The sequence below is a fragment of the Colletotrichum higginsianum genome, chromosome 9, assembly GCF_001672515.1.
Source record: "Colletotrichum higginsianum IMI 349063 chromosome 9, whole genome shotgun sequence".
Taxonomy (NCBI): domain Eukaryota; kingdom Fungi; phylum Ascomycota; class Sordariomycetes; order Glomerellales; family Glomerellaceae; genus Colletotrichum; species Colletotrichum higginsianum.
This window is the reverse complement of record NC_030961.1, coordinates 1,505,295-1,524,884: the sequence shown is the minus strand read 5'-3', so window position 1 is coordinate 1,524,884 and position 19,590 is coordinate 1,505,295. Positions and strand designations below refer to the sequence as shown.

At 57.0% G+C, this 19,590-nt stretch overlaps 6 protein-coding genes across 6 annotated transcripts; 3 read left to right on the top strand and 3 right to left on the bottom strand.

Moving 5' to 3' along the window:
- Positions 1-120: 120 nt before the first annotated feature.
- CH63R_12706 (Coproporphyrinogen III oxidase) lies at positions 121-1,468 on the bottom strand (the record flags this gene model as incomplete). The annotated part of the gene is made up of 2 exons (XM_018307680.1): positions 121-1,140; positions 1,250-1,468. 2 exons carry the CDS (start codon positions 1,466-1,468, stop codon positions 121-123), a joined length of 1,239 nt encoding a protein of 412 aa, XP_018152097.1.
- A 1,853-nt stretch (positions 1,469-3,321) lies between these two features.
- CH63R_12705 (Autophagy-related protein) lies at positions 3,322-3,944 on the top strand (the record flags this gene model as incomplete). Its single annotated transcript, XM_018307679.1, has 3 exons — positions 3,322-3,411; positions 3,484-3,824; positions 3,887-3,944. 3 exons carry the CDS (start codon positions 3,322-3,324, stop codon positions 3,942-3,944), a joined length of 489 nt encoding a protein of 162 aa, XP_018152096.1.
- Positions 3,945-4,918: 974 nt separating this feature from the next.
- Positions 4,919-9,124, bottom strand: CH63R_12704 (ATPase; the record flags this gene model as incomplete). Its single annotated transcript, XM_018307678.1, has 3 exons — positions 4,919-7,968; positions 8,025-8,946; positions 9,017-9,124. 3 exons carry the CDS (start codon positions 9,122-9,124, stop codon positions 4,919-4,921), a joined length of 4,080 nt encoding a protein of 1,359 aa, XP_018152095.1.
- A 1,766-nt stretch (positions 9,125-10,890) lies between these two features.
- CH63R_12703 (Pyridine nucleotide-disulfide oxidoreductase) lies at positions 10,891-12,680 on the top strand (the record flags this gene model as incomplete). The annotated part of the gene is made up of 2 exons (XM_018307677.1): positions 10,891-11,581; positions 11,653-12,680. 2 exons carry the CDS (start codon positions 10,891-10,893, stop codon positions 12,678-12,680), a joined length of 1,719 nt encoding a protein of 572 aa, XP_018152094.1.
- A 667-nt stretch (positions 12,681-13,347) lies between these two features.
- On the bottom strand, positions 13,348-14,890 carry CH63R_12702 (Aerobactin siderophore biosynthesis protein iucb; the record flags this gene model as incomplete). The annotated part of the gene is made up of 2 exons (XM_018307676.1): positions 13,348-13,710; positions 13,862-14,890. 2 exons carry the CDS (start codon positions 14,888-14,890, stop codon positions 13,348-13,350), a joined length of 1,392 nt encoding a protein of 463 aa, XP_018152093.1.
- Positions 14,891-17,677: 2,787 nt separating this feature from the next.
- CH63R_12701 (Siderophore iron transporter mirB) lies at positions 17,678-19,563 on the top strand (the record flags this gene model as incomplete). The annotated part of the gene is made up of 3 exons (XM_018307675.1): positions 17,678-18,129; positions 18,303-18,567; positions 18,595-19,563. The coding sequence occupies 3 exons, from the start codon at positions 17,678-17,680 to the stop codon at positions 19,561-19,563; spliced, it is 1,686 nt and encodes a 561-aa protein (XP_018152092.1).
- Between the last annotated feature and the right edge of the window lie 27 nt (positions 19,564-19,590).

The following is a 19,590-nucleotide window of genomic DNA, read 5'->3' as shown; positions in this document are numbered from 1 at the left end:
CATGTTCGCCACAAAAGGCATAATAGTACAGAAAGTGTCCGCTTGAATCCGTTGCTCCATATCCAATGTTTCAACCTCCATTTCCCTCCGTTTCCGCCTTTTTATTTTATTTTATTTACCTTACACCCATTCCTTAGGCGCCTTGAGCACATCTACGAGACGCTGCTCACGGCTTTTGGGCTCAGGTTCGTGCATGTATTTCCAGCTTGCCGTCAAAGGCAAGCTCATCAGGATGCTCTCGACTCGCGAGCCGGGAGTGTTGAGGCCGAAGGCGGTGCCACGGTCGTGGACCAAGTTGAACTCAACGTACTTCCCGCGGCGGATTTGCTGCCACTCCTTCTCGGCCTCATTGAAAGGCATGTCCTTGCGCTTCTCAAGAATGGGAAGGTAGCCCGGCAGGAAGGACTTAAGGCAGTCCTGGATAAAGGCGAAGGTGTTTTCGCGGTCCTTCTCGGTCTCGTCGAGGTCATCAAAGAAGATGCCGCCGATGCCGCGGCACTCGCCACGGTGCTTGTTATAGAAATACTCGTCGCACCACTTCTTGAAGCGCGGGTAGTAGCTCTTGTCATGTGCATCGCACGTCTCCTTGAGCGTCTTGTGGAAGTGCACGGCGTCCTCGTCAAAAAGGTATGAGGGGGTCAGGTCGCTGCCGCCGCCGAACCACCAGGCCTGGGCGGTGCCGTCGGGGTTCGATGTCTCGAAGTAGCGATAGTTGAGGTGGACGGTTGGGGCCATGGGGTTCTTGGGGTGCAGGACCATGCTGAGGCCTGCGGCGAAGAAGGGCAGTGAGTCGACGTTGTCGTCAAGGTTCTTGTGGTTCACGCGCATCTTGGCGATGGCGGGCTTGGGGAGGGTGCCATAGACGACGGACACGCCGACACCACCCTTCTCGAAGACATTGCCGTCCTGGAGCACGCAGGTGATGCCGCCGCCGCCCTCCTTGCGACTCCATTCATCCTTGCGGAACTTTCCCCCGTCGACCTTCTCGAGCTCTTTGACGATTATCTGTTGCTGCTCCTTGATGAACTTTTCCATGCGCAGGCGCATGGGCGAGTCGACGGTGATATCGGCCTCCCGCTTGGTCAAGGCATCGCGCTCGGCCAAAGTCGGCGGGTCGAGTTGAAAGGGCTCCTGGACGGCCTTGATCGGGCAGCAGGTGTTAGCATTTCGGGAAGCTCAATGGTATGCGGAAGCGCCGGTAAGGATGTTGGCGTCGCCGAGCGAGAGGGGGGGAGGGGGGCTGCAGTACCATCTTGTAGGCGAAGGGCGCTGCAGCGGCAAGGCCAATTGCTCCAATGAGAAAGCGGTTGAATGATGCGCCGGATGATTGACCCTTGAACTGGGACTTTGCGGAGGATGAGATGAGTCTGCGGCCCAATTGAAGCTGCTGTCGGTTGGCGAAGGCGAATGCGGCACGAGAGCTGCTAAGTTGTGCAAGCAATCTTTGCGCGTGCCGTGTAGAAGGCATGATGGGCGATCAATATAAATACAAACTATAACGGTATAATGAAGGGGGAAAGGAGTGACTTGGGTGGTGACAGAAAAATCGGATGATTCTTTCTCAAGTGAGAAGAAGCATAAGACCACTGGGTAACAATCATGGACTGACCGGAACGTCGTTCGAGCCAGTCAGGCCAGCTGTAAAGTAAATTCCGAAATCGTTCCACCTTCAATGGGCAGAACCCCCCGGTCACTGAAGCGACCGCGGCCAGAGCTGGGCCGTCTGGACCCTCCGGCCTGGGGAGGTGGGGCGAGGAGTGCAATGCCGCCGGGCGCCGGAGACGCAGCATTGTGCGGTGGAAGCTCCCTGTAATCATTGCTTGCTGCATCATCCGCCTTTAATGATGTACTCCTTTTCTGTGACCATTGCTGCTTCTTCCGTCTGCTTACATATCTGCTAGCGCATTTAAATACTTCCCTTCTCTCATGCTCGGCCTTCCCAGTTGTCCAGATCAGCAGAGCTTTCATTTCATAGCTTTTCCAAGTGTTGCATTCATTCGCTGCCCCACGGGTGGCAAGAAAACGCCGAGGGCCAAAGTCACAGCAGACTCGCTCTCCCATTGTCCAACATCCTAGGTCCGGCCTCGTCTGCAAAAGATGATCGTTCTTTCAGACGTTTTCCTCCCATTTAAGCTCAACGAGAGGATGAAAAGAGCTGGTGTCCGGCGCCTTGGGTGCAGCTTGCAGTAGTTCACAAGAGCTCGATGTCGGCTATCCGAGGTTCAGAGCGGGACTGTATCCATTAGGTAATCTTGCTCGATAAGCCCAGACCGTGTGTGCTGTTGGTTGTCCGAACTGTCCGCCACAGTATTCGTACTGCAGTAATAGAATGTGAGTGGGCTCTAGCAGACTCCCATCTCTTACCTCTTACTGGGGACAAATGACGTCAAGACGGGGGGACGCTGAACAAGGCATTGTGGCATCTGGTCCGCAGACGACAATGCACTTCAAGCAGCTTACGGCTTTGGAAGCACAGACAGAAAGTGGTTGCGTGCGCGTATCAGAAGGTTGCGCTTCCTGCGATCTCGTGGGACTCTTTTCGCACTCCAGCTTAGTAGAAAGAAACACAAAGCGACAGAGTGTGTCAGGACCTCCTGTGACTCAGGTCGGATCCAGAAGGCGTGACAGACTGCCAGGCTGTGTCAAGTGGCTGCGTGGTCGGTCACCTGCCCTGTCCCTGGGGCCTGCACCGGCATGGTTGGTCAAGCTGAGATGATAGTCGGTGTGTTGCCCCGCTCCGAGAATCCGATAAGGATAAGAACAAACCTCGCTGGCCGCTGTCGAGATGAGAGGGGGGCGTGGGGTTCAATGTACGGCGGTGCCTATCCGTATGGTCTCCCCAGGTGGCTTAGTCATTCTGTTGGCCTAAAAGGTACTTCGCCCGCCAGGTCGCACCGTCAAAGGTACCTGGCTTCAGCTTTCCCGCCTTCCATTCTAGGTACCCCTCATGCTAGGTAGAGGTCGGTACGCAAGCCAGCCAGCCAACCACCCACCCACCCAACCAACCAACCTACCTACCTGGCGCCTGAGCCACCCAGACACCCAGACACCTCCAGTCAGTGACCGCCCATTCCCGTGTGTCTGACCCCAAGGCACCCAAAGCATAGCAGGCGAGGCGGCAACCGATCAGTCCTTTCTTCTTCCTTCGCAAACGTGCCCCTCGTCACCTAAACTCTCCCTTCTACATACTTTGACACAACTTGTCAACGCTATCGACGGACATCTCGCCATCTATAACTTGACCATCACCCAACTCCACAGGAGCAGACCATATCCAGAACCACAACCCACTTTCCCGTCGCCCACCCGCAATCCGTCATCATGCGATCCAAGTTCAAGGACGAGCACCCCTTCGAGAAGCGAAAGGCTGAGGCTGAGCGCATCCGTCAGAAGTACTCTGACCGTATCCCCGTATGTCGTCCCCTTTTCTGCGTTTGGTTTCTTTTCGCGGTTGTTCGTACGGGGATGTCTGCCGTTCGGCAGCCGTCGCCGCATTCGCCAGCTTCGCGTCTTATCGGCGGTGCCCCACGTCCCCCGGTCATCACCGCCGATCTCGTATCTACTGTCGAGGACTCTGCGCCGCTAACCAAGGCTTTTGCGGTACAGGTTATCTGCGAGAAGGTCGAGAAGTCTGATATCGCTACTATCGACAAGAAGAAGTACCTTGTCCCCGCGGACCTGACGGTCGGCCAGTTCGTCTACGTCATCCGCAAGCGCATTAAGCTCTCTCCGGAGAAGGCCATCTTCATCTTCGTCGATGAGGTGCTGCCGCCCACTGCTGCTCTGATGAGCAGCATTTATGAGGAGCACAAGGACGAGGACGGGTGAGTTGTCAAGCCTCGTGACTTCGTTTCAGGCAACAGTGTGCTGACATGATGTCTCCTAGTTTCCTCTACATCACCTACTCCGGCGAGAACACCTTTGGCGGCTTCGAAACGGCTTAAGCTTCCCAACCTTCTGATGGTCCAGTCACCTAACGGCTTCAGAATGTTCACGGCGTTTCGGTCTGCTATGCGCGGTTCAGCACTTTTGGAATGGGGTTTTCACACGGATATCGGTTTCCCCCGAAGCAGGGGTTTATGACGAAGAAACGCAGTCACGTTATCGCGCGGGGTCACAGGACAGGGTCAGGCGTGGCCCTCGGCCGATCGCAGAGAAACTCCCGCGCGGCTTGGGAACGCACCAAGAAATGAAGGCTCGCGAGGACGATGCACGGAAACTGGCTTCATGAATTTCAAGTGGTTTCTTTAGATCGCATGGTCAGCTGCTTTCACGCATTTCTCTCATTCTCTCTCCCCTCTTTCGCTATGGTGACCTTGGCATTTTGTATAGCATACCATCCATTAGTGCGCATATCAGCCTGGCTTGACTCCTCTAGCACGCCTTTTTTTTTTTAACCCCTGTCCCCTTCGCCCCGTTTTGAAATCGGGCGTTCTTCCGTGAGGCCGAAGCACCAACATCGTGGGTGATGGCGCATGGCCCAGAGCCGCAAAAGTGAAGCGACACAAAACGTGCAAGTACCTCAAGCAACATTCCCTGAAAGACAACGGTCAAAGAGTCGAGTGTGAAATCGAGTCCACGGCGGAAAGGATGAGTTCTCCGAGACCCCGAAAGAGGGATTCGGCTCGCCCCGGCATCATGCATAATCGTGTTGGAAACGCACCAGCGAGTTGAGCTTGGATGCTCGAGCGAACAGATGGCACGTCTGAGAGTGAGATGACACGAGCCGACATCAGATCGCATTGGATATCGGATCGTGCGTTGGTTCCTTTTTCTTAGGGTTTTGCAGAGTGAATCTGTTCAATTTACATCCCTTTCGTGATATTCCAGATGCTGTACAATTAGATAATTCTGTCAACTACAAGAGAGAAAAGGAAACCAGAAGCTATGGACTCATCTGACACTGGGATGGCCGGTGTCAGTGACCGAGCATCTGCTGCATCGCGTTGAGGCGATAGCTCTCGCTCTTCTCCATGAGCTCCTCGTGGCGGCCCTTGGCAGCGACGCCGCCCGCCTCGACGACAAAGATAACGTCTGCCTTGCGCACCGTGTGTAGCCTGTGGGCGATGGCGATAACCGTGATGCCGCGGGCCGCACGCTCCAGCCCGTCCTGCAGCGCCCTCTCGCTCTCGGCGTCAAGGGCGCTCGTGCTCTCGTCCAGTAGTAGCAGCCGCGGCCGCCTTACAAGTGCCCTTGCAATAGCGATGCGTTGGCGCTGTCCTCCGGAAAGCTGCGACCCGTTGGGTCCGCATTCTGTATCGTAGCCCTCTGGGAGGGCGGTGACGACGTCATGGATATTGGCGAGGCGGCAGGCCTCCTCAATCTCGGCGTCCGTCGCGTCCTGTCCAGGGCGCGCACCGAGACCGACGTTGAAACGCACGCTGCCATCAAAGAGGGCACTGTCTTGCGGGACGACGGCAATGTCGTCGCGGAAGCTGGTGGTGGAGAAGCTGGAGATGTCGGCGCCGTCGACCTCGATCGTCCCGGCGCTGGGCGTGTACATGCGTTGGACGATGGCCATGACGGTGGATTTTCCGGCGCCTGATGGCCCGACCAGTCCGCAGAACTGGCCCGGTTGGATCGTGAAGGACATATTCTCGAGAATTTGGACCTCGGGCCGAGCGGGATAGGAGAAGGAAACGCCCTTGAAGGCGACGGACATGCCGCCTCGGCCCGGGGATGGGCGAGGCCCAGGATCGGCGATGGCCTCGACGTCCTTTTCCCTGCTCCTGGGAGATGCTTCATCCTCATTGCTGACCTCGGACTTGTCGAGGTCGAGAAGACTGAAGATCCGGGACGCCGCCATGCGGGCGCGTGTCACCTCAGGCGCCAAACTGAACATCTGGCCCCAGAGCTGAGCGCCGACGAGCATTGCGACGAGGATGATGAGGAACTCGGTCTGCGTTGCGCGGCCCTCAGTAATCTGCTTCGAGCCCCACCAGTACGCAAAGGCGTAGATTACGTTGCCCGTGATGTTGGCGATGGCAAGCCAGATGTTGGCGATGGCGCTGGCTGAGATGATTTCCTTCTTTGGCCCTTCGAGGGCCCGTTTGTACTGGCCGAGGACCTCGTGTTCCAGAGAAAGAGTGGCGACGGTCTTGATGGAGTTGACGGACTCCACGGTAATGCCGACGGCTTCAGCATATGCCCCCGCGTGCTTCTCCTCAAACCTTGAGAGTACCCTGATCTGCATAATGCCGGAACCGAGGAGGATGGGGATGATGACGAGACACACGATAGCGATTCGCCAGGCCAGGATGTGAGAGTAGATGATGGCCACGATTAGGTTAACGATAACGGCGAATATCGTGCCCATGATAGAGCCGCTAAAACCACCAATCGCCGCAGCATCCTTGGTAATGACGGACAGGAGCGTCGAGGGGTTGCGGTTCTCGGACTGGTGCCACTCGAGCTCCTGGCGAAAGAGGGAGCGGAACGAGCGTACGCGGATGGCGTACAGCAGCTTTTCGGCGAGGTAGCCAAAGGCGGACCAGCTGGCCAGGTTCGCGACGAGCTCGACGCAGGCGAGCATGAAGAACAGGCCGGCGAAGAAGGCCCCCCTACTCGAGATGTAGCTTGGCTCGTTGCAGGGGCTCGCGACGCCGATAGCGTAGCCGAAAATAGTACCGGACGCGCTGTAAGTGCAGCCGACGATGAAAGCGGCGGCGACAGCCAGGAGGATCCAAAGGAGATGGGGGCGGACCATGACGCCGATTCGCTTCGTGATCCACCAGGTCGACTTGTCAGTGTCGAGGCCGCCAGCCTGAAGTTCTTCCGCAGCGGATTTCTTCTTATCCTTCTTGGCCTTCTTGGGTTTCTCGAGCTCCTTTCCTCCCGCTCCTGCTTCGATGGCATTGGCGAGGTCCGTGGGGTCGACGCCGTGCTTCTCAATGTTGATCGAGGCGGCCGATGATTCAACGGCGGTGCTGGTGCGGGATGGAGCCTCGTCTTCTTCAACCCCGTGGATGTTTTGTAAGTTGACGAGGTTTGCGTATGCCCCGTTGCGTGCGACCAAGTCTGCATGGGTTCCTTGCTCGACGATGTCTCCGGCGTTCATGACAATGATGTTATCTGCGTTCTTGATCGTGGAGAGCCGGTGAGCGATGGAAATCAACGTCCTGCCCTTGGAGACGTTCTCAACGGCCTTCTGGATTCGGTACTCGCTGGCGGAGTCCAGCGCCGCCGTGGCCTCGTCAAGGATAAGAATCTTTGGGTCGCGGATGAGAGCTCGCGCCAGAGCCACACGCTGTCTCTGACCGCCGCTGACGAGCTTGCCGCCGCTGCCGACGGACGTTCCAAACCCGTGCTTGAGACGATCTATGAAGATGGTTGCATCGGCCAACTCGGTCGCATGCTGCACAAGCCTGACGATCTCGACCACTTCTGGTCCGTATGCCTGAGCCGCGGTGTTGAGGTCCGCGCCGCTCATTAGGTCCTCGGCAAGCTGGCCGAGTTTGGGTCCGTAGAGCGCCCCCTTAAGCCCCTGGTGCTCCTCTCTTGGTGAGTTCACGAGACCGAGGGCGATATTTTCGAGCACGGAACGGTCGAGAAGGGATGGTTCTTGCTGGACGAGACTGATGTAACTGCGCACATTCCTCACGTTCAGTGTGCGAACATCATGGCCGTCGATGAGAACTGCGCCCGCTTTGGGGTCGTAGATTCTCGTGGCGAGACCGGCAATGGTTGACTTGCCGCTTCCCGAGAGACCGACGATGGCGGTGTACTTTCCACCAGGGCACATGAGAGATACGTTCTTAAGCACATCCGTGTCGGCTCGTGATGGGTAGGCGAAGGTCACACCACGCAGCTCGACCTCGCCGGTGATGGTGGATGGTAGCTTCTCACCCTCGTCGGTCACGGAATCGATGCTGGACTGCAAATCGATATCCGCGCGGAGCTTGAGGAACGCAGCGGCTGCCGAGCCAAAAAGGGGCAATAGGGGTGCGATGGTACCCAGCATGATGCAAGCTAGCCTTGATCAGCACAAGTGTGCAGCTTGGGGAGGAAACCAACGGGAAACATACCGTCGACGATGAGGAACACGACCGTGTAGATGTCGCCTACCGAGGTACCATTGCCCGTCCCGGCCACCGACGCCGCGATGGCTTTGCTGCCTTGCCAATACGCGAGGGCATTCGCAGAGTAGGCGATAAAGTATAGCAGTCCGGCCTGAGACGCAGCAGCGACGGCTTTCTTGATGCCCTCCTTCTGGGCTACCATGACATGTGACGAGAATTTGGCTTCCAAGCGGGGCCCCGCACCAAAGGCTTGAACTACCGCGACGTGAGACAGAGCCTCGGATGCGATAGATGATGCCTTCGCCATGCCGTCAGACATAGTCCCTGTCCATTTCTGGACATATCCACCGCACACGATGGACGCGATCAGGTACGCGGGAATAAGGGATACCAGCATGCCTGCCAACGGGGCATACTTGATGAAGCCAATGACGTAGGCCGTGATGAAGAACGAGATGGTGGCGATGAAAATGCCGACTTTCTCCGACGTTCCGGTCTGGATAGTCTGGATATCGGAATTCAGGCGCGAGGACACCTCGCCTGCTTGTCTGCTCTCGAAGAAGCCAACGTCCTGTCTCAGCAGGCTCTGGAAGTATAACTCCCGGAACCGCTGGGCGAGCCTCTGGCTCAGCACGCTCCAGCAGGTGGTGTAGCAGTATATCAGGGCGAAGCTGCCGATGCAGATGTACACGAGCTTGAGCACCTTTTCGTTGACCGCGTCTTGGTAGGCGTCCGTATCCCCGACGCCCTCGGAGCACGTTGCGCCGTTCATATCGTCAATGAGCTGACCAAAGAGGATTCCCATCAAGGGGAAGGGCACGCCGGCGGCCGCGGCGGTGATGCTGCCCACGACAAAGAGCGTGACGTCGATCCATGTTGGGTCGGCGTAGAACAGGAGCTGGAAAAAGCTGAAGATGGCCTGGAAGCGCTGGAAAGATGGAAAGGTAAGCCTCGCGTTTGGCGAACACCGGCGATGGTTACCCGAGAGCTGAACTTACCTTGGGAGTTACATTCTCTGGCGTCTGTTGCTGTTGTTGCTCTGGCAACGTCGAACCATTATGGACAACCTGCTCGGCCGGAGCCACTCTCAAGTCTTGGTCGGGCATAATGAAGCGACCTGACATCCAGAAAACCAACAGCGTGTTGCCGGCAATTCAGCTGGAGTCAGTCGATTAAGAAGGGAAATGCATCACGGGACTCGGGCGTACAGCTGTGGCAAGGAAGATCCGGTGTGCGAAGCTAGGGGCTCTGCCGGAGTGGAGGGGTGATTTTGTCACCGGCATCCACACAAAAGTTTGGCGGGTAGTTAGGGGAATCATCACGGTTGGTCATGGTCGATGACAACAGATCTCATCGAAGAGGGACTCCGCTACGGCATTGAAAGATGCCGCTCTGCCGGGAAAGTAAAGTTTCCACGACGTGAAATACGGGCGTCGGGGTTTCAAGAGGCGGCGACCGGTAGTCAACGACGTCGCTGATCTCCGATGAAAGAGAGTCCTCGGGGCCCGTCAAGTAGCGAGAGGCCAGCATCGATACTTTTGTCGAGATTCCAGCATGTGAGCCGTCCCCGTGGCATCCTGGTAGGTTGGTACGTACGGAGTAGTGGGCTAGACAATGGAACTCGCACGATAGCATCGATAGCAAGTGACGACGAAGGAACTCTGAGGGCTTCCACGCCGGGGGGGTGAAGAAAGTGAGAAGACGACATACTATGTACAGTCCAGGTAGGTGGGAAAACATTTCAAGTGGGGCCGATGCCGGGCTTATGAGGCCGGATCAGATAACTTGTCTTGGCGGGAGTTGATGTCAATTCCTTCCGCATCCGGTAAGGTCGGGTTTTCTCATCCCGAATGACTGAGTGGGTACGAAGTCTGAGAGGCACGGAAAGGGATCCTTGTCTTCCTTTTATTTATTTTTTGCGGATCTACACTTGTACATACGAACTTGTTCAGTGTTCACACCTCTTCCCTTTTCTTCCCACCCTCTCTTTACGCACACGAATCAGATATGAAAAACCACCAGGCGTACGAATTGCAGGCATTGCGGCAACTCCTGGAGAAAATGGCGCATTTCTGGATGCTGCCCTCGCTTTCCTCCCCGGCCAACGCCCACCGACCGACCGTCATGCCCACTCGCACACCCACTCTCATCTCGAATTTGTCAAAGAAACAGGCCTTTGAAGCACTGATGGCGGCACTACGCATACGTTACCAGGTACCTAGCTTCAACGGTCTCCATGTTTACTCAGGAAGCAAAAGAACCACGAGATGGATCAGATGGACTCCCTTGGGGCCCGAGGACTGCTACCCACTGAAAACGAGGCGCAGGCAAACGCGCGTGTACATTTCCCCCCCTTATTCTTTTTTTCTCATTTGTCCCCTTTAGGTAACGAACAGTCTAATCCCAGCGAGACTGTGCCTGAAGACCCCCCGGGCTAGGGGTGGGTTGCAGGCCTCTGGACGGATCTGATAACTTTAACTCCTCCCACCATCTGATAATTCTCGCCAACTAACTCCCTCAATTTCCAAACCTCCCACCCCTCCTCCTCCGCCTCCTCCTTTCATCAACCGGTGACAGGTTACAGCCAGCAATTTGAACCTGACCTCTTAGCGTCTGCCACACGTACATACACACATCATCCACACGCGCTTCCACGAGGAGTCACATTGCATCCATAGCAGCACTAGATAGTACATCGTTTTTCCATGATCCCCTCCTATCCCTACAAATCCCCCTAGAGCATCCCGCGTGTCCAAGCCCATCCAATCATGCCGTCATTTCCGCCGTTGCTTGCCCTCCCCCACCTCCAACCCGAGCCCGCCGGTCCTTCGGCCTCTACCTGTATTCCTTGAGTCCCTTCTCCTCGATCGCCATGGCCTGGTGGATCCAGATTGTCCCCCGTCCTGCCGTCTCGGCTGCAGTGCGTCTCATTCTCCGAGCCACCCCTCGGCTCAACTTGCCTCTGTCGTCGCCCTCGCCCGCGCCCTCCTTTGCCTCTGCCTCTGCTTCTGTTGCCCCGTTCTTGAGAGGTGAGCCTGGATCCCTGTTGTTGGGAGGATTCGGTGGGATTCATCGGGCAACTTTAGCCAGTCCCTCAACCCCTCGTCCAGAGCAACTCCGTTCCGATACAGGCCCTCCGCTCGGCTTCCGGTGGGCTCTGTCTTTATGTCTACTGTTGACCGCGCAACTGTTCCCGTCTGTAACTGCTTCTTCACACCTCTCGTCCGCATCTACTTGCCTTCCCCTCTCCGCCTCGTCACTAGCAGAGTCTATCAGCCTCAACCAGTCCTCTCCCCTCTTCTCACGCTCCTTGGACTTGAACTCTTCCTGCCCCCAGACCATTTTGGCACAGACAGACAAGATGGGCTCTCTTCCTGGTGCTATCCCGCCCTTCAGGGTCTTCATCGTCGGAACCTCGTACGGCGGCGTCTCTGCGGCATTGAACCTGCTCGACCTGAGCAGCGGCAAGCCCCCTCGTCTCGCCCACACGCCCTACGAGCACCACCCGGACTTCAAGAACATCCCCATCGACATCACCATCGCCGACGAGCGTGATGGCTACTGTAAGCCCAAACCCTCCTTTCTGGCTGGCCGCCGAAACGAAAAGGACGCTGCTAACCAGACCTTCCTCAAGTCCATATCATTGGCACGCCGCTCGCCTTCGCCGACTCCAAATACGCAGCAAAGTCTTGGGTCAAATTCGACGACATCCCCTCGCTTCAGCGGCCCAACGTGCGCTTCGTCCAGGGCTCTGTCTCCAAGGTCGACCCAGCCACCAAGACGGCCACTGTCCTTGACCACGTCACCAAGCAGCCCCGGGACTACTCCTACGACTTCCTCATCGCAGCCTCGGGCCTGCGTCGCGTCTTCCCCGTCGTGCCTCAGTCTTTGACGCGCAAGCAGTTCCTCCTCGAGGCCGAGGAACAGATCCGCTCTGTCAAGAACGCCCCTGACGGTGTCGTCGTTGTGGGCGGCGGCGCCGTCGGCATCGAGATGGCCGCCGAGCTCAAGCTCTCCGAGCCCTCGACAAAGGTCACCCTCGTCCACTCCCGCGACAAGCTTCTCTCCTCGGAGGACCTGCCGGACGAGTGCAAGGACAAGGCGCTCGAGCTCACGCGTGAGGCCGGTGTCGAGGTGCTCATGAGCCATCGCGTTAAGGAGACGCGTGAGCTCGACACCCCTGCCGAGAGCGGCCGCGCGCGCTACGAGATTGAGTTCACAAACGGTACCAAGCTGGTGGCGTCCCAGGTCATCATGGCCATCTCCCGCAGTGTCCCCTCGACCGACTACTTCCCCGCGGCGGCCAAGGACGAGCAAGGGTTCGTCAAGGTGCACCCAAACCTGGTGCTGTCGGGCGACGTGCCCAACGCCCGGGACCACTTGGCCGTCGGCGACATCGCGCTCTGGTCGGGCATCAAGCGCTGTGGCTCCGCGATGCACATGGGCCACTACGCAGCCATCAACGCGCACCAGCTCATGCTGGCCAAGCTGACGGGCCAGGCCCACAAGCCCACCTTCTCGGAGCTCGGTCACGTCGAGCCCATGATCGGGCTGGCCATCGGCAAGAAGGCCGTCGCCAGCGGGCCCCTGGTGGGCACCACGTGGGGCGAGGATGTCATGCAAGCCTACTTCAAGGACGACCTCGGCTTTAACAGTGAGTAGCAGTTCTTTTCTTCTTCACCGCCCACTCGTCGTTGTCGTCAATAGATTGATTGCTAACCGTCGTGGCTACGCAGACTGCTGGAACCATATGAAGATGGGACAGGCTCCCGAATCTTAATTCAATTGTTGTCAGGATTTTTTTCAAATCTTTTTTGTGTTTCTTTTTTCTGCTTAGGGGAAGGGAAGGAAGGATCTTTGAGGGGAAACGGTGTTCTTGGGAGTAATGGCGGCAACGCAAATAAGCCCGTCCGGTAGTTCTAGACTGAAGCTGACTGACTAGACTTGAATGCAATGTGTCTATGAGAGAGAAATCTTCACAAATCAAAGAGTGTCAGCATGAATTGTGCCTACCTACGTATGTCCTCGTTAACCCGGATTTCACACTTGTGTCTTCACACTGGAGATTGACAGGATATTCATTCAAAAACCTTGACATAATTCTACAACCAAAAAAAAAAATTTGAACCCCTCCCTGGACCCGGTCTCACATTCAGTTCGCACGCATTCATGTTCGATGTACACGCAAACCCCCCACATTCCGACCGTGGTCAAAAATCTACCTCATCCACTTACACCCACTCACCCACTTACCCACCCACACATACAAACCCCCCTCACCACCATCATCACTTCCCGGTGTCAGCCTACTTTACGTACGTAGCTTGGCTCACAGCTTGGGCACCAGCTGGATGCGCATGCCGCCGACGACCTTTTCGTTGTCGCCGAGCGGGCACAGCTGGAAGAAGCGCTCGCGCGAACACCGCACAAAGGCGCTGCGCTTGTGCGGCAGGTCGACGAACTTGTCGAGGCCGAAGCCGTGCATGAAGTCGTACATGAGGACCGTATCGTTGGTCTTCTTGGGCTCGCCGACGACCCAGCTCGTGCGCGGGTCGTCGAGGAAGAGGAAGTGTATCAGCGAGGACCACCATGCCGTCACGCGGTGCGGGCCGCGGAAGCGCACGTCGCCCACGAGCGAGTGGCGCCCGCGGTCCCAGTCTTGCGCGTCGTAGTAGCCGCCCAGTTTGTCCTCCTGCGGTCGCGAGCGTTAGTCCGATCACTTTCACCACTAAATAGGTAGGCAGAGCAAAGGAGGAGGGGGGGGGGGTCGAGAGAGGAAAGACTAGGAGGAGGAGGAGGAGGAGGAGGAGGAGGAGGATGAGGGAAATGGAGAGGAGACGCACCTTGGCCCAGTAGACCTCAAAGTAGGCAAAGAAGGTGTCCTCCCAGGCGGCGAGAATGGCGAACTGGTGCGGGTCCTCGTCGATCTTGCGCAGGTACTCGCGGTGCTGGTCGAGCGTGCCCGTCTCGTTCCAGCCCTGCGACACGCGCGGGTCGTTCTGCCACTCGTGGAAGAGGCGCAGGTGCTCCGGGTTCTTGTAGTCGAGCGCGACCATGGAGAAGGTCTCGCGCAGGTGCGGGATCCAGCGGCTGTAGACGGTGGCGCCGGGCGCAGGCTTGGCCGGCCGGATCGGGTGCCAGGCCTGCTGGTAGAGGTTGGGGTTTGCCGGGTCCGAGGCCGGGACGGCGGTCATGGTGTGCTGCAGCGGCGTGAGGGGGTACGAGGACAGAGGGCGCTCGAGGCTGGCGGGGGACTCGGCGGGAAGCCAGACGGGGCGGGGGCCGAAGGGGGAGCCGGCGCCCTGCCAGAAGGCGGAGCGGAGCAGGACGACGGTGGACAGCTCGGGCGTGGAGGCGGGCTTCTGCGTCTCGTCTTGGGTCGGGTGCTCGATGGCGAGCAGGACGTCGCGGAGCTGCTGGCTAAGATTGCCGGCGCCGGCGCCGCGGAGCTCGAGGCGAACGAGCTCTTCCGCCGGGCGCAGGACGAAGAGGACGTAGACAAGAAGCCATGCCTGGGCGAGCGTCGGCGCGGTCTTACCGTCCCAGGAGAAGACGGTGCTCGGGGAGCGGCGGGAACGGGCCCACGCGCTGTTGTTGGAGTCGGCGGGGAGCTCGCTGGACTTGAGGCCCGCGGGTTCTGTGAAGTAGAGGTTCTCGCTGTGAAGACGCTCGGGCAGGGCGGCCTGCTTGGTGTCCTTGGAGGGGGCGAGAGGGACAAGGCGGTAGAAGTGAAGGCCGCCCTCGGCCGTCTTGCCGGCGAAGGTGTCGTGGTTGAAGGCGCGTTGGACCGCGTACTCGGTGTGGTACGGGTGAGGGAGCTTGACGATGCTCTCGCTGGAGGAGACGGAGGAGAGGGAGATTGGTGCCGACATGGCTGCGGTTTTCTCGTCGTCTAATGACTGACTGACTTGACTGTTTACTCGCAGGATCAATGGGGGTTGGTCGTTGTTTCTGCGGGCAAGAAAACAAGCTTCAAGGAGGGAGGGGTATCAAGGGATGAAAGCAAATCCTCCTAGGCTTGGGCAGGGTTGTTTGCGATGGTCTTCACAGCTTCAAGATCCTGAATATGACGGACACCTGGACAGTGAAGGTTTGAGGAAGAAAGGACGAGCTTCCTTCGATCTCGCGGAGCTTCACGGGAATCTGTCACCACCGCCTACTCCTTTGGACAGACACGCCGAACCGGCGCCATTGACTCCCCTTTGTCGGCCCTGCAACGACCCCATCCCCTCCCCCCCCCCCGGCCCCTCGAAGCAATGCCCGTTGCCCACTCGGTTCCGCCATGCCATGGTTCAGAGATTTTTCGGCCACGAGCTGCAGGACGCAACAGCTCGAAGCGAGGGACCGAAGCGAGGAACCGACTCGACCGAGGCGCCTAGCAGCTCCACGACCGGGCCATGACATCGTTTCCAGCACACCGTCACTCACGCAAGTTCTGGGGACTGGGGGTGGTGGTCAGAGGAAAGGGAGGTTGACGGCGGGGTGCGCTTGTTGTACCTTGACCCCGCGGCAGCTTTCGGGGATGGGGGAGTGAGTGTAGATGAGATTCGTGATGGGTACGCAGATGTACAAAGTGATGGACATGGTGGTGGGGGCGGAGGGGTAAACCTATCAGGGCAAGTAGGTATCTAGGTAGAAAGCGACCTCTCGTTTGCTTGGGGTTGGCCCACGCCGTTCACTCACAGAAAAAGCCAAGACCGTGTATTCGTAGTGTACATAGAGGCTGGAAGGGCTGCGAAATGCTCCGAGGGATTTTAGGCATGTTCCAGTTTTCGGACGGATCTGATAACATAAGGTTCGGTCAGGATTGCGCGCGATGGGGCTTGTTGTGGTCATCCCTCGTGGTTGTCGCAACGAAGCCAGTTGCGTGCGTGGCTTGGCTTCGGGTTTGTTTTTTTCTGAATTCTCTCTTATTTTCTGCAGGGAAGCCAGTGTGGCACTGGCTTGTACTCAGCGGATCTGATAACTCTATCAGAACCTAGTTCGGTCATATCTCCGACGTCCGAGTGGCGCTTATCCACTTGGGGTGAACGCCAGCCGGATCTGATAAGATCAAAGGCAAAATTTTCTCTGGATGGCTCCATTTTAGTGGGGATGGCTTGTAGCCTATACCGGTACGAAGTACCCACATCGAGGGGTCTTCTCCAACCTCTCGAACCTGAGGTACCCATGCTCATGACATCTAGGTACCTGGATGATGAGGGGTGCACCTAGCAGCAGCTGGTACAGGGTCAGATTCGGGCGAAGGTGCCTATTTTGGTACATCCGTGGGAAAATCACGCTACTCTTACGACCAAGGGGCCTGACTCTCTTCCTCTCCACTGCGTGGGACAGGTCTCAGCGCCTTTCGCTCTTCCAGAGTCGGAGGGGCAGGGATCTTTGGCGATTTTCTACCTACCACAAGCTTTCGGGATTCGTCAATCCGTTGTCGAACCTCGGGCTTCTGTTCTGTATCGAACTGGAGACTGTGCCGTGGCCGGGACTGCCCGTGTGCCAAGTCTCATCTGCCGCCCGTCAATCGGCCGTCTTCGGCCTTGAGGAGTCCTAACACTGACCACTCCTTTTTTTTCTCCTTCAAAATGCCCTCGGCTTGGAGCCATGCCATCTCGCGAGTCGGGTTGAGATGCGACCCTCTCTAGAAACTTGGCAGAACATCAAGGAAATCGCCGCCCCAATTGTCTCCGTTGCCCACGCAAGGTCCACGCTCACCGTCACCAGTACCACCCTCGTACGTAGTGTACTCATAGTGTATATGGTGGTAAAAAAGGGCCCGGCCCCATTGCGATTGATAAGTTGAAAAACCTCGACTCATGGGCCATGGCGTCTCATGGGTGATGCCTCGATGGAGCTCAGGTGAGCATTAGTGCTGTTGATCTGGTGTCGGTCGGCAATATCGGCGTGTAACAAGTTGATCAGCGTGTCCAGCGAAGGTGGCTGCAGCTCGTTGCAGCTCACAGCGCTAGACATGGACGGTTGTGCGCCATCCATGTCATCCATCGCAAACTCCGGGCCATCGTCCCCTCTAACTGCACAAAGTACACCGAATGTGTACAGACCGGACAACGACCGTTAACATGGTTGTGGAACCGTTCCCCTCCTGTGATTGAGCTTCTTCCTCTTCCTCCCCAAACGTTGCAGATGGACTTGCACGCTGCCTCCTTCGTGAAACTGTTTCATTGCTGCGTCTTGTTCATCGCTCGTATTGCAATCCGATAGGGGGGGGTTCTGTTCTCTTTTTTGTGCGTATGGAAATTGGGCGACCACGGAGTTACAGATATTGAATGAGAAACGAGATGCCGTACGACTAAGATTTGATAAGGCCGGCACATACATTGGGAAGGAACGTGTTCACATGTAAATGAGCCAGGCCTGGATGGCTTTTTCTTGCCTTGTCTGAGATCCTCCTAAGGGCGATCTGTGCAGTTTACCAAATCGGAAGGAGCGTATCAAGTGCGTACAAGGCCTAGATAGTACCTGGTCGTCGTTGCATTCCTCTTGCCTACCCACGCTCCGGATCCATTCCCAGCACGTTCGGTGACGATGATCCAGGTACCTCGTTTGTAGACTCTTAACTTACTTGTACCATCCTGAAGCTTGAGTCTTGCAGCTGCGTAAGCATACTTTACACGCCCTTGGACCCAGCCCCTATCGACATCGGTATGAACCGCTCGAAGGAAGCAGATGCTTCAGCTTCCAGCCGGAAGAACCACTCCAGCTACTTAGACGACGATAACATTTCCCAGGACGCCCCCGCTGGCGTTCAGAAAATAGAGGCCACGACGAAGGCCTGGTCTCGGAAAACGCTCATCACCGCCTACGCCATGATGTGGCTCATTTACTTTGTCAATAATACGCAACAAGGCATGGCCTTTGCACTGACCCCCTATGTCACGGGGCGCTTCCAGAAGCATGCTTCCACAGCCACCATACATGTTATGGCTAGTCTGATCGGTGGCCTGATGAAGTTGCCGCTCGCCAAGGTTCTCGACGTCTGGGGTCGTCCTCATGGCTACGCCTTCTGCGTTGCCCTCTTGACCACTGGCTTGGTCATGATGGCGTCTTGCAAGAACCTCGCCATGTACACCGCCGCACAGGTCTTCTACTCGGTTGGGTAAGTCCTTCCACTCTCCACTGCTCGGCTCACCATGACCCTTGCTTGGCCGTGGGGTCCTGCAGTAATACTATGTATATTCATGTCGATGGATATGCGGGGTGAGAGAGGGGCTCATAAGACATGCACGGGGTGTGGCACGGCTTGAGATGTTCTGCTAATGCCTAGACCAGATATAGTGGTCTCTCATATACCATGAGCATCTTCATTGCCGACACTTCGGCACTCAAGAACCGAGGGCTCATGCTTGCTTTTGCACTTTCACCAAACATCATCACGGCCTGGCTCGGCGGTCCAATTGGGAAAAGCATCCTCGTCGGCCCTGGATTGGCTTGGGGATTCGGCATATTTTCCATCGTCATCCCTGTCGTCACAATGCCTCTCTTCGGCATCTTTGTTTACAGCTACTACCAAGCCAAGAAGCAGGACCTCGTTGTGGTGGAAAAGAGACGCCAAGACACTTAGGAGATCATTCGGCACAACTTCGTTCAGTTCGATGTCGTTGGCCTCTTCCTTGTCACTGCCGGTTTCACCCTCTTCCTGCTGCCGTTCAACCTCTACCAGAGACAACCTGAATTGTGGAGATCACCCAAGATCATTGCAATGATCACTATCGGTGGCAGTCTCCTCGTGGCTTTCGCCCTATGGGAGAGATTCTTCGCGCCTGTCAAGTACCTTCCCTGGGGACTCCTGACCAACCGCACGATACTGGGCGCCTGCGCCCTCGCCACCGTCATATTCATTAGCCACAATCTCCGGGACTCCTATTATATTTCTTTCCTACAGGTAGTCGACGACCTCGATCTCGCGACGGCAACTTATATCACCAATATCTACAGCGTTGGGTCCTGCATCTGGTGCATCCCCGTTGGCATTGCCATCCGCCTGTCTGGCCGCTTCAGGTGGCTCGCCTGGTACTTTGGCGTACCACTCACTATACTGGGCGTCGGTCTCATGATCCACTTCGAACAGCCAGGTATCAGCATTGGATACATCGTCATGTGCCAAATCATGATTGCTTTCGCCGGCGGGACGCTTGCCATCTGTGAGGAGATGGCTGTCATGGCCGTCGTGGAGCACCAGTACCTTGCGGTGGTCCTGGCCATTGGGGGAATGTTTGCCAGTGTCGGCGGGGCCATTGGTGCGACAGTGGCCGCAGCCATCTGGCAAGATATCTTCCCCAAGAGGCTCATGAAGTATCTCCCCGCCGAAACCAAGGGGAACTTCACCGCGATATACGGGGCCCTCGAGGTACAAAGATCTTACCCAGTCGGATCGGCGACCCGGGATGCCATTGTCCGTGCTTACGGCGACACACAGAAAACCATGCTCATAGCCTCGACGGCTGTTTTGGCTCTTGCCATAGCCTGCGTGGGCGTTTGGAAAGACCTTCGCGTGAAGGATTTCAAGCAGACCAAAGGCAACGTCGTGTAAGGGGGGGTGGGATTCGAGGGGTGCGTT